Source organism: Wolffia australiana, chromosome 20, assembly GCF_029677425.1.
Source record: "Wolffia australiana isolate 7733 chromosome 20, ASM2967742v1".
Taxonomy (NCBI): Eukaryota; Viridiplantae; Streptophyta; class Magnoliopsida; order Alismatales; family Araceae; genus Wolffia; species Wolffia australiana.
In genome coordinates, this window is record NC_135854.1 from 5,591,217 (window position 1) to 5,605,000 (window position 13,784).

At 38.0% G+C, this 13,784-nt stretch overlaps 2 protein-coding genes across 2 annotated transcripts in view; one reads left to right on the forward strand and one right to left on the reverse strand.

The window, feature by feature from the left end:
- The first annotated feature begins 492 nt into the window (after window positions 1-492).
- Window positions 493-4,313, forward strand: LOC144716300 (alpha carbonic anhydrase 1, chloroplastic-like). The gene is made up of 6 exons (XM_078591417.1): window positions 493-717; window positions 1,284-1,492; window positions 1,561-1,667; window positions 2,234-2,336; window positions 2,913-3,095; window positions 4,045-4,313. Exons 1-6 carry the CDS (start codon window positions 648-650, stop codon window positions 4,171-4,173), a joined length of 801 nt encoding a protein of 266 aa, XP_078447543.1. The 5' UTR covers window positions 493-647; the 3' UTR covers window positions 4,174-4,313.
- A 6,422-nt stretch (window positions 4,314-10,735) lies between these two features.
- The window catches only part of LOC144716294 (ferredoxin--NADP reductase, leaf-type isozyme, chloroplastic-like), a 5,182-nt gene continuing 2,133 nt past the window's right edge, over window positions 10,736-13,784 (reverse strand). The window contains exons 4-10 of the mRNA XM_078591411.1: window positions 13,344-13,477; window positions 13,164-13,242; window positions 12,937-13,028; window positions 12,788-12,865; window positions 12,597-12,659; window positions 11,776-12,010; window positions 10,736-11,065 (exon numbers count right to left, since the gene is read on the reverse strand). Of these exons, the coding sequence (XP_078447537.1) occupies window positions 10,998-11,065; window positions 11,776-12,010; window positions 12,597-12,659; window positions 12,788-12,865; window positions 12,937-13,028; window positions 13,164-13,242; window positions 13,344-13,477 (749 nt within the window). The 3' untranslated portion in view covers window positions 10,736-10,997. The remainder of the gene's footprint in view (window positions 11,066-11,775; window positions 12,011-12,596; window positions 12,660-12,787; window positions 12,866-12,936; window positions 13,029-13,163; window positions 13,243-13,343; window positions 13,478-13,784) is intronic.

Genomic DNA, 13,784 nt, shown 5'->3' on the forward strand with positions numbered 1-13,784 from the left:
GGGGGAGTGTGAGAGAGAGACTGACAGACAGACAGACAGACAGACAGACATGCAGACATACAGACATACAGAAGAGAGAGAGAGAGAGAGAGAGAGAGAGAGTCAGCATAATTTCATAAATGTGCTAGATCTAATGAATTGCCACATTATAATCTTAATCCTACTATTCCTCAACTCTCTGCTCTCTCTAATTCATAGTAAAAAAAGATAGCGGCCTCTCTCCCTCTACGCCACTATCTCCTTACATAGATAGGAACCTAATACAACCTCCGTCTGCGTCTCCATCAAAAAGATTAATAGCCACAGCCGAAGTAAATCGAATGTTGGGAAGGCAGGAAACAATACAACAATAGATAGAAAGAAAGAAAAGACAAAAGACGACCAATTCTTCTAGGCCTGTCGCTTACCTCCATTAATAGTCTGCTGGGTCAAAGTTGCGCCACTCAATAAAAGGAAGGTGAAGAAAGAGGGAAGACGGGACAAGGCGTTTTGATTCTCCAAAAATAGTACGCACGGAAACAAACTGCTAAACGATCAGGCCACGGAATCCCCGCTCTCTATTTAAGTTTTCTTAGCAGTTATGCGTTTCAACAGATGATACAAGGTCAATAAAGAGAAGGAAAGAGAAGAAGCTAGAACAATCCTCAATGGCGATTCAAGCCATCTTCAGAGTTCTTGGAGTCATCCCTCTTCTGCTTTCATGTGCCGGAGCTCATCGTATGAATAAATCCTCCACAACTTCTCTTCTCTTCAATCTCTCTCTCTCTCTCTCTCTCTCTCTCTCTCTCTCTCTCTCTCTCTCTCTTCGCAACTTTCCCTCATCCTGTTGGGCGTAATGTTTTCTTTTCCTTCTTTCAAGAAGTACAGTCATCATCTTATTTGAAGTAGTTTTTTTCCTCGTATTCCAAATGTACTGTCATCATCTTGTTGGGAGACGGGTTACTGAAATATGATCTCGTAATCTGTTCTCTCTATGAACGATCCACTTATTCTCTTCTCTCTCAATGTTGTGTTCTTTTACGTAGTTTTATTTTGTGCAAATGGTTACCGATACATGCTCTCCTTCTTTTCTTCCACATCAACTCGTTATGATTTGTTTTTGGCGCGTAGGATTATCAACTGATATATGTTCTCCTACTTGTTTCAATATCGACTCGTTGTGATTTATTATTTGCGCGAGGGATATATGTTCTCATAGTTGCTTTCCATATCAACTCGTTATGATTTATTTTTCGTTCGTAGGATAACTGAATTATGTTTTTGGATTCCTCGTTTTCCTGAAGAATTTGTAAGGTTTGGGTATAGTGGGTCGATATGCCCTTCTAAGTGGGGCGAGCTGAGCCCAGACTACTCACTCTGCTCAAACGGCACCCATCAATCGCCGATCGACATCGTTCGCAGCGCCACCGTCGTTGACCCGAGCTTGAAACCTCTTGATAGAGACTACAACCCGGCCAACGCGACGCTTGTTGACAATGGCTTCAACGTTATGGTTCGTAACCATCGCTATACTCAGTTTTTCATTCTTTACGGTGTTCATGACGGTGATGAGGGTGACAGCTTAAGTGCGGGGAGGAAGTGGGCAAGATGGTCATAGATGGGAAGAACTACACGCTGAAGCAGATGCACTGGCATTCTCCATCGGAGCACACCATCGATGGACAAAGGTTTGTGTTTTGTTTTCATTTCCTTGATGGACAATAATTTAAAATATGGTTGATCGAAAGGTATCGTATGAAAACCGAATAAAGTGATTAAACAAGTTAATATGGGATAGAGTTAATGTCCAAAGGCTAATTCTATCCATATTGAAATGATGGAATAACTTAAGATGGACTAAACAGGATTAAGTTTCACCAGTTGCCTTAAATAGGGAGGAGTCCTTGGGTTACATGCAAGGTTGAACTTGATCTTAAGAGATTAGGCAAGTTCTTATTTGTTGACTCAAAAGACCACCCCTCACAGTCAACCTTCTTCGACATTCAGGTATGTTCTTATTTGCTGTAATTAATTGATTCATTCTTATGAATCCAATCCAAGAGGATCCTTTTCTTCAAGGTTACCTTCAAAATTAACGATCAACCCTAGTCAGAACCCGATCTTCGACGTATGATGCAAGGGCTACCCCTCTTCTCTATATTTAGTGCGGTATTTGATTGATTTCTTGAACATGTTCTTCCCGAAATTGAAAACATTAGTGAGCAGTGGCGTTTGTCTTTGATGTGGTGAACAGGTTTCCGATGGAAATGCACCTTGTACACGCCAGCGAAGACGGGAACATCAGTGTTGTTGCTATTTTGTACCAGTACGGCCACCCAGATCCTTTCCTCTACCAGGTCAGAAGCTGCCCTCAAGAATTATAGATATCCGTCATAACCTATAGTGATCTATATTTTTTTCATAACCTGAAATTTCAACGGGATCATTAAAAGTTAATGCATTTACTTTCAAACTTAATCACGAGAAAGTGCATATATTATACAGAAGCATATCTCTGTACATTCTTTCAATCAAATAGTTAACAAAGTCGGAGAATTTGCGTCTATTTGGGTTCTTTTTGGTGTAACAAGTAATGCGCTATAGTTTTTTGAGATAACCTGATATTTCATCGGGTTCATTAAAAGTTGAAGCATTTACATTTCTACCCTGACGACGAGCAAGTGCACAAATATTGAGCTGAAGGATACCGTTGTTGAATTTTTCAATGAAATACTTGATTAAATGGTAGAATTTGCTAATTAAATGGATTTTTTATAATATTCGCAAGAAATGTTTTTGCGATTCTGAATAAGTGCTACTGCGAGTTAACCCCGGAACTAACATCGCACAAGATAATCCTAAGATGAGAGAGCATATGTTTTTAAATATTATTGGATTGCTGATTATTAATGTTTTGTTATACTACGATGCAGATAAAGGAGAAGGTGGAGGAGTTATCAAGAGAGGTCTGCGCTGGCGATGAAGAGGCCCACGTACCTACAGGCCTTGTCGACACTAAGTTTTTGAGACGCCACACAAACAAGTATTTTCGCTACGTGGGCTCCCTCACAACTCCACCATGCACCGAGAATGTTATTTGGAATGTCCTCGGCAAGGTAACTTCCTCGCGTATCTCTATTTTCTGGTCATTCACCCAAAAAATGTCTTTAGACAATCTAGATTTGGTTCTCTCTATCTCTCTCTGTTTCTGTCTCTCTCTATCTCTCTGTGTCTCTGTCTCTCTCTCTGTCTCTCTCTCTATTTCTCTCCGTCTCTCTCTTTGTCTCTCTCTCTATTTCTCTGTCTCTCTCTATCTCTCTGTGTCTCTGTCTCTCTCTATCTCTCTGTGTCTCTGTGTCTCTGTCTCTCTCTATCTCTCTGTCTCTGTCTCTGTCTCTCTCTCTCTCTCTCTCTCTCTCTCTCTCTCTCTCTCTCTCTCTCTCTGTCTCTCTATCTCGCTATGTCTCTATCTCCGTCTCTGTCTCTCTCTCTATCTCTCTATCTCGCTATGTCTCTATCTCTGTCTCTGTCTCTCTCTGTGTCTCTCTATCTCGCTATGTCTCGATCTCTGTCTCTGTCTCTCTCTCTCTATCTCTCTCTGTCTCTGTCTCTCTCTCTCTATCTCTCTCTGTCTCTGTCTCTCCTCTTGATCTGGGTCTAGAGTATCTTCAATTGACGAATTGGTGTGATTTCCTTTTTTCCGACCGTATAATCCTCTGACCCATGTAGATTAGATGCCTTACGATTGTATCTTCAAAGGTTTTTAAGTACATTATTTGAAATTAGGGTTCATAAAAGCTGAGAGATTGAGTGTTCATGGGATGAATCCTATTCCAGATTTATTCTTCTTTTTTCTGCATCAACCCTTAAAACTTAGTTGAAGCAATCTAGATATCTCTCTCTCTCTCTCTCTCTCTCTCTCTCTCTCTCTCTCTCTCTCTCTCTTTCTCTCTCTCTTCTTATCCTGACTTCCAGAGAGGAACTGTTGTGATTCTCTGGTTTTTTTAACCGTCAAATGGGCAGACCCATGTAGATTTCTTAGCATACCGATCTTTTTTTTTGCAGGTGAGAGAGATCAGTCAAGATCAGGCCGCAGCGCTGAGCTCGATTTTGGGAGAGGAGTATCGGAACAACTCGAGGCCGACTCAACCCCTGAATGGTCGCCGGATCTTCCTCTACCACGAAGGCGTGTAAGAAAACTGCTTCTATATTCTGGGGAGAGGATTGAAGATAGATCTGTTATAACCGCTGTGATTAGATACTTGATAATCGTATCCTCAAAAGTTTTGAACTATATCATTTAAGAGAAGGGACAAAAAACACAGCTTTTTTTTCAGCATAAAAGCTCAGAGACTGATGGGTCTCTCGCTGAATCCAATTGCAGAAGAGTGAACAAGTGAATAAAAAAAAACTAAGAAAAAGTGAACTTGTTCCTGTGTAGGTCGGGACCACGACCTCGTCTCCTCTAAAGCATACCACTGGGGCCCCTCTAAAGCTGTTTCACGACTACAACAACTGATAGAAGCTGCGGTTCAATACGAAAATTTCAATAACGCAAGAAATTAAAACATCCAATTATAACGTTAGCTTATTTAACAACTAACTTGGCTGCTATATGAAGGCTCTACAACCTCGTCTCTTATGGCATAAACCTATACTAGTTTAACATTTTTATTTATTTATACTAGATGTCAATCACTTCCATGCGTCCTCATTTCCAAATTCAAACCTGATGTTATTATGGATTTTGAATGACAACGAAAATCTAAATGGGAAATTAGTTATTTTAATATTATTGGATGCAAGTGCATACAAGAACCAAGTACCAAGTATAGGAGTATACCTATAGGTGCCATGACAGCGGAATATGTCACCTTAGCTCCCTGGATCGTTTCTCGAAACTAGCTCTTGCAAGCCTGAGGCTCCCTCTATGGATCAGGGACCTAGAAGACAAGGTAAGCAGCTCAGGAATAGGAAGTCGGTAGCCCTAATCTGTATGACATTTTATAGGGACGAACCATAACCCCCCCTAGCATACTAGACCCTAATGTGTAATTGTCTCTCATGGAGAAGACGATGATGCCCTTACACGAAGCAGGTCAACAAGGTCAACATCCAACAATCTCACACTTGACCTGATTGATGGGCCTCTATTGTAAATATTAAAATCACAATTCAGGGATCATTAGTACACATCGCATATGATCATAACATCTCTTGTAAATACCTGTCATAGCAGTAATATGCCTTCAAGGCATAAGTCCCAACTATGCACCAAATACTTACATAAGTCATTAAATATCGATATGGAGGATACTGGATAAACTCATTGTCTTGACAGTGATTCGAGTTTCATTCCACCACTTTGTAGAAAACAAATCATGATACATATAGAATCGATCATAGATACAATGAAATATCACATGAATACATCATTATCTTAAGTGAGAACTCTCACTGCACAAGTCAAGAGAAACTGATCAGACCCATACTGAAGACATGTCCACAATAGGTACTAGGTGGCAACGCCTTAGTAAGCAGGTCAGCTCGCATTAAGCCAGTCCCAAGGTGCTCAATAGAAAGTGATCCATCTCTGATCCTCTCTTTTACAAGCAAGAACTTTACCTCCATGTGTCTACAAGCACTTGAGCTCTTGTTGTTATTGGAGAACCTTACGGAAGCCTCATTGTCATAATATATTTGTATGGGCTTCTTTATTGAGCAAATAGATCCAATATGTGACATGAAATTCTGCAACCATATGGCTTGTAAAGATGCGTTGAAACAAGCCACGTACTCAGCTTCCATCGTAGATGCCATGGTCGTCTTCTACTTGGTATTAGACCATGAGACAGCTGCTCGAGTAGATCTCCTTGTATCTAAACATTCGGGAAAGTCTGAGTCTGAGAATCCAATATGAGACCATGAAGATCTTATATCTAAACATCTGGGAAAGTCTAAACATCCTAGAAAGTATAAGACCATGAGCAAGCTTCTTTGAATTGATCTGATTGTTTATATGTAAGCATTCAATCTTTTGTTCCATGCAAATAACGTAGAACCTTCTTGGAAACTTGTTAATGCATGAGTCCGGGGTCACTTTGGTATTTTCCACGATATCCAATTACAATAGCAAGCTTGGGTCGTGTACACATTTAGGCATAACTGAGAGACCCGACAACCGCATCACATGGTTTGTCATTCATAGCCAATTGTTCCTCATCAGAATGAGGACCTTCTAGTTTTCTTAATTTGTTACCCTTGACAATAGGGGCCTTTCTTGGAGAACAATATTCCATCAAAAACCTCCACAACACATTTGATATATAGAACCTTTGTGATAGTCCTAGAATGCCTTGGGATCTATCTTAGTGTATTTAAATTCTAATAACAAAGTGGGCATCCCCCATGTCCTTCATATCAAAATGATTAGATAGGAAATCTTTGGTTTATACCTTAACAAACTAGAACTTGAAGAACCAAGCAATATATCATCAACATACAACACAAGCAAAATCTAGCTACTCCCACATTCCTTAAGGTATATACATTGATCAACAATGTTTTTCTTAAACCCGAAAGTGGTGATAACTTCATGAAATTTGAAGTACCATTGTTTGGAAGCTTGCTTTAGCCCATATATAGATCTATTCAACTTGCAAACCATATTTTCTTTTCCATTGGCCTCAAAACCTTGAGGTTTCTGCATGTACACTTCCTCCCTTAATTCACCTTTTTGGAAAGTCGTTTTCACATCCATTGATGTAGCTCTAAATTGTATCGAGATACTAAGGGCATTACAATTTGTAATGAATCATTTGATGAGATAGGAGAAAACTTCTCAAAATAGTCAATGGCATCTCTTTGTGTAAACCCTTTTGAAACAAGTTTGGTATTATACCATTCAATAGTTCCATTAGGATTGAGCTTAGTCTTGTAGACCCACTTACAACCAATTGGTTTCTTTCTTAATGGTATGTCCATGATTTCCAACGCTTGATTGGGACTCACTGATTCAAGCTCTTCCATCATCGCTTGAAACTAATGATCAAAGTTTATAGAGCTCATGGCTTGTGAAAATGTAGTGAGGTTCTTTTGCCCTTCATCTATATCTTCACCTGATAAGTACACCACACAATCTGATGGAATTTCTGGCCTTCTTTGTTGAGTAGACATTCTTAGGATAACCTCTTGACCTTGATGCATATTTTCATGTGCTTGAGTTCCTATGATGGTTGTGGTTGAAGTTGTTATTGGACTAGCTCACTCACCTGTAGAGTATCATCCATTGCTGGAATAATAATTGGTAAGCATGTGTGAGTCGATTGAGGATGGTTCATGCCAATGTTTTCTGTACTGAGATGAGGTTCCGTGGTATCTTCCACTGACTCCTCAAAGACAATGTCCCTCAGTATATTCCCACTAACACAACATCCCTCTAAGAATATGGCCCGATCAGACTAAACAATTCTAGTGTTATGTGTTAGACAATAGAACTTATAGCCCCATGACCTTTTTGGATAGCCAATGAAGTAAACACTAACTGTCCGTAAATCCAGAGACCTCTCATTTGGATTGGAAAGCTTGACTGCAGCTAGGCATCCCCATACGTGCATGCAACCTAAAGAAGGTCGTTTACTATTCACCTTATATTACAAAAAAATCATTTCAATAAATATGCTTATGAAGAAAGTGACTTTGTATGGTTCAAACTATGCAACTCTCACATCAAACTATATGGATAGAGTAGCACTATCTAGTCTCACTAATATGATGAGTATGGTAGATCTCATAGCAATTAGTGTGAAGATACTAATGATAGATATTGGGTGCTCTTTAGTAGAAAGATTTCACAGAATTGATCCATACAAATCCCTAAATGGTATTATATAAAACTATCTTTCAGGTTGATTTACATCACATTGTGGAAGTGGTCCTTAGAGCTTAGATACCAAAGATGTATTTTTGACAAATAATCAGACTTTCACTGTGGCCTAGGAGTTCCTAATCATGTAACACTAAACAATTTTAGTTCGGGTGAAGCAAGATGTTCACGAAGATGATTGAGCAGTCAAGATGAGAGGAGATAAATCAAGTAAGATGATGGGATGGAGTCCTTGGACGATAGTAGAATTTCATAAAAGTGTTATTTGCTGATTTCCAAATGCATAATTACTAACTCGGATGACAAATTAGGGTTTGATATTGACCATACCCTAAGTCCTTTTGGGAGTGTCGAGTATATTTACCGTATAACCAATGACAAACAGGTTCCATGAGGGAATCAATATGTACTCGTGTGTATCTTCTGGATCACGAGGTTTATCTAAACACTCCTCACACTAGAGACAACCTGTTGATTGGGTTAAATCAATCTGTCATTATATTAATCAATATAATAATATAGTTAATTAATTTTGAAGGCTAGTAAAGGTTACTAGGTCACCAAAGTTATTAACTAGACTGATATGTGGGCCTAGTGGGTCACACACAAATGGTACTTTGACGTCTAAAGATATACTTAAAGTTTGGAGTTAAATGAAACATACCCATTTAGTACAAAAAGGGTAAGGCCTTGAATGAAACTCACCTAGTCTAGAATTATTCAAGTCTCTTCTCTTTTTGCTCATTTCTCCCTTTGTATCCTCTCCATTTATTATGTGATTGGGATAGCATAATGACGATTATGGAGCATGAACAAATCTCATCGAGATGGAGGAGATTCGACATGTTGAGGATCCACGTGGATATATCTTGAGGCTGCACTCTTGATCATTTTGACAAGTTTTCCAGGAGGTGCCAAGAAATGATGTATGAAATCTATGCTCAGATGATTTCATGAATCATTTAGGTCTTGTTTAGATTACGTTTACAAAGGATTACAAAGGATGCCAACAGACTTTAGGCATCAAGGATAACATAGCTTCCTCATCATTTTATTTTTAGGCATCCTTTGTACACCTCATTTTCAAGTATTTTCTTGGGGGAGTTCAGATAAACTTCTTCAGGGATCATCATCACTTTATGTTTGATACCCACAAACAGCATTAAAAACTATCCTACGCTCTCAACAAAATTGAGCCTTATCCTTTATCTCAATCCCTAGATAGGTAGATTGTATTTCACATACTTAATATATTAGATTGAATGACATTCAAAAAACCAAATCCAACCCCACCCCACTTAGGTCATACCTTTCTTACTTAAACTATTAAATTAATTTCATGATTTTTTCTTTCTTTACATTAAAATACTTATATGTGCATTTTTTCTAGGATAAAATGATTAAATATATTTTTATAAAGATAATTTTATTTTTGACTTTTTTTTTCTTTTAAATTTTTGATTATTTTAAATGGAATGTATAACTTTAGATTTGTTATATTATATTTGGAGATATATTTTAACATAAGAATATATAATTTATGTTTTTGATGAATAAGAATAATATATTTTAAGACTTGAGGATTATAATGTTGAACCCACATATTCAAGTTATTTTGATCGCAATAAATTTGATTTTGAGGATCAAGAAAGCGTATACAAATTTATTATTGGCTAAAAAGAAGTCAATGTGGATCATGAAGCCCATGTTTGGAGAATTTGAGGTTCACTTTTTGCAGACAACCATGTCAAATCAGCATTTCAAATGGTTTAAATAAAAAAAATCAGCACAGCGACTTCAGTACATCTAGATTACATGACACACTGGCAGTCTGACACGTGGATCGAAGAAGAGAGAGAAAAATTATCATGTCTAAAAATTCTAAAGCTTCAAATTGTGATATCTAACTATCCAGGAGTTTTCGGTTGAAAATTTTAGGATAATCACATTTTTATCTCCTATAAATTGAATCCACAAATGTTCATTAAACCACCTAAGTTCTTGCACTCAAATAACCCCCAGTGGGGGTAATCTAAATATACCAATAAATACACAAATTTATGTATATTATAAGATAGGAAGTAAAATCACATAAATCTGTTTTCATCAATAAATTATGCATAAATTTAGGTCCATTTTAATTATTTCACGAATATATTTAGCCCAAACATGGACTTATGCATATGATAATTTGGCTTATCATACGTTTATCATATTTCAACATTTTTAGTAAATACCAATTTAAAAAGTTTTAAAAATCCTCACTAGACAGTTAAGTTGATACTATCCAACTTCATGTTGACTCTCATGGATACGTGAAAATGGAGCCCTTACAGTCAGAATTTGTGAGGTAGATACATAACTATATTTTATATTATTATGCTAACATTTCCTTTACTTTGTATTAAACGTATTACCTCATATTTAGAAGTCCATCCAGTACTCCACTTCTATTGAGATTACTTTTCAACCTTTTTTATTCAAAGATAAAAGGAACAACGGGTGTACTGTTGGAAAAATAATTAATAGATAGATTATATCTAGATGGAATTAGATAAATCAATAAGGTTGAATGTCTTATGTTTTCGTTAATGCTATAGAATTTGTTGTTTTATTTTTTTGGCTTATTCATATAAGTTAATTGCTTACTGAAATTAAGGATATGCATAATGAAACCATTTTAGTCCACAAGGGAGAATTGATCAAGAGAAATGTTCCAGCCATGAATCAAGAGAAATGTTATGATTGAGAAGGAACATTCCAAATTTTCTAATCGACAAGGATTATTTGATTTGGGTTTAACTGGAAGATTCTGAAACACTTTGAGAGATTCAGATTTCCAAGGTTCCAGGAAGTATCTGAAGCACCAGCTTTTAAGGTAGAAAATATATTTTCCTTCTAGAGTAATTCAACAATGATATTATCCAGTTGGGAAATACAAGAACAACGCCACAAGAGAGAGAGATATATAAATAATTAGAGCACAGGTAGAAAGATGGATAGATAGATAGATAGACTGAGAGAGAGATGGTATGATGCATGGAATAGCTGTATCTGCAGATATCAACACAACTTTGGAAAAACGTCCTCAAAGCTTGTTTCAGAGCGAATTGTACAGATAAGAACATGCACATCAATACACTTCCACGTTCCACTGCTCAGCCTTCTTCAACTGCCTCTTGTACTCCACCCAGTCAATGCCTGCAGAAATACCCAAGCAAAAACCACCAAATATTACTATCAAGTGACTTTATTCAGACAATGAATTTAATATTCAATTAAATAGAAAACCCACGGAGTGAAATATATAACAGGCAATGGTAATGGTATCACCAAATAAAAGATGCAAAATGAAGAACCCAAAATTTTAAAATATGCTAAGCATATTTATATACCATGGAAGTAATCCATTATGGTAAAGAAAACAAATGTTAAATGCATTGCAGGTATACTTCTACGCAAAGCAGCTAGTGGTATCACTGAAGGAGATATTAAACGTCAACTCCATGAAACAAACAAAATACTAGCCTTATGTAATCTCAAGAAGAGGCAAAGCAAAAAAACAAGAAAATCAGATGAATGGCATACATCATCCTATGTTAAACAGATGATGATGATGGTGTCAGTGGGGAAGAAAATTGAAGGCCAACCCTTCCACATCAAACATCATCCCCATAAAAAGAAAGCATACTTTTCAGACACGTTTTTCCAGCCAAGACTATGTCATAAAATCATGCACACCTTTCAGCCATATTTTTCAGCCGAGACTATCTCATAAAATCATGCACACCTTTAAGCCATATGTTTCAGCCAAGACTATGTCATAAAATCATGCATACCATTTAGCCATATTTCAGAGCCAAGACTATGTTCCATCAAATTAAAGAGGTGAGCACTTTTGACGTTCATACCTTCTTTCTGAGCAAGGGGGGCCATGATTTCATCAATCCCCTTCTCCATTCCCTTGAGCCCACACATGTAGACGTAAGTGTTGTCCTTCTTCAATAGCTCCCAGAGCTCGTTGGCATACTCCGCCATCCGGGTCTGGATATACATCTTCTCTCCGTTGCTGTTTGTCTGCTCTCTGCTGACCGCAAAGTCAAGTCTGAAGTTGTCCGGATTCTTCTCCTTCATCTTCTCAAATTCCTGTTCCAAGAAAAATTATTATGATTATCTGCCAATGATAGGTAGGATTGCCCACAATCAGACGACAAAAACTTCTCTCACAGCATCATCAACCTTGACAAGGCAGATGATATTAACGAATTTGGATGATGGATGATTAATTGTCTGTACTGTCCCATCACCCTCGAAGCAAACCATCAATGGCGGTCCCATCAACGATACTGTTCACATCCACCATCTAAATTCTTAAATGTCATCTTCAACGAGGATCCATGGCGTTGACGCTACAATTGACTTGTGCCAAAGCCTAATTATAGGAGCCCCAGTGGGCCGGCATATAACTGGGCTGGCCCAATAAGGGCATCTAGGTCATTAGGTCTATGGTGTCTTTATACAGTCCAATAGCAGAGTGTCTGGGGAAAGGAGAGAATTCTCTTCCTGTCTTTTTCATTCACTAATATTCTAGGTTCCTGTCTTTTTCTTCTCTTTCGACTCTTGATTTGTGATCACTTCAATGAATCTCCGTTACGGAATGGTATCAGGATCCTATCAGCCAAGAAATGCAAAAGTAGGGAACAAACAACGTCGATTAAAATGATTTTCCTACCTCTTTGTACAGAAGAGAGCTGCTCGTGGGCACTCCGAGGAACAGCCATGCCAAGCCATTGAACTACATCAGAAGAAAGCATAATTCAGCATAAATATTCTAATGATGACAAGAAGAACATCTAAATGTTTGTTTACAAAGTTGTCCATCTACGAGCAGCAGACACAAGGAAATTTCAGAAGAAAGTTCACCTTGTAGTCATCGTGTTTCTCGAAGAACATCTTCCAGAGGAACGAACGGAATGGAGCGATACCTGTCCCGGTGGCAAGCTGCAGGGAAGTATATGTGAGATTGATTGATCTTCGTCAGATAGTTATTTTTTTTTGAAATTGGGATTTACCATGATGATGGTGGCATTGGGGTCAACAGGCATGAGCATTTCCTTCCCTACTGGGCCAGTGATCTTGACCTCTGCTCCAGGTTTCAAGTCACCTAGAAAACAGATTATACTTTGTTTTTTAATCAATGCTAACTAATGAATTTTAAGTGAGTTTCAAGGAAAATGGGGTTTTTCAACAAAGTATGAAAAATTAGAAGAAAATTTCTGCAGAGGGAAAGGATCCATACAAAGGAAATTTGAGCAGACTCCCTTGACAACCTCCCCTGCATCATTGGTGTAGACAAGCCTCTTCACGCAGAGCGAAACCTTGAGAGGGGAAATAAGAAAAATAAAAAAGGAGAGTCAGTTAATTATTTTCTATGGAGTAAAAAATAAATTGCTGAAGGAAAGAGATCAATCAAACTCACGGTTTTTGAGTCACCGAAGTCGCCGAGAGCACTGCTGGCAATGGAGTAAAGCCTCAGCTTGTGTGGCTTTCCATTCTTGTCGATTCCATCAGCGATAACACCGATGGATTGTCCTTCTCTGTAAGGGACCTCCCCTAAACCAGAATCAAATGTATAAATACAGATGCCAAAAAACTACAAGGAAAACTCCAGTTAACATGAGGCCAAGAAAAAACATAAAAGATAGAGAAAGAGGTGGAAAGAAAGAGAGACAGAAGGAAAGTGGAAGAGAGAGAGAGAGAGAAGTAGAGACAGGGACAGAGAGTGAGAGAGAAAAAAAGAGATACAGAGAGAGAGAGAGAGAAAGAGCCAGAGATAGAGAGAGAGAGAGAAAGAGCCAGAGATAGAGAGAGAGAGAGAAAGAAAGAAAGAAAGAATGAAAGAGCTAGAGAGAGAGAAAGA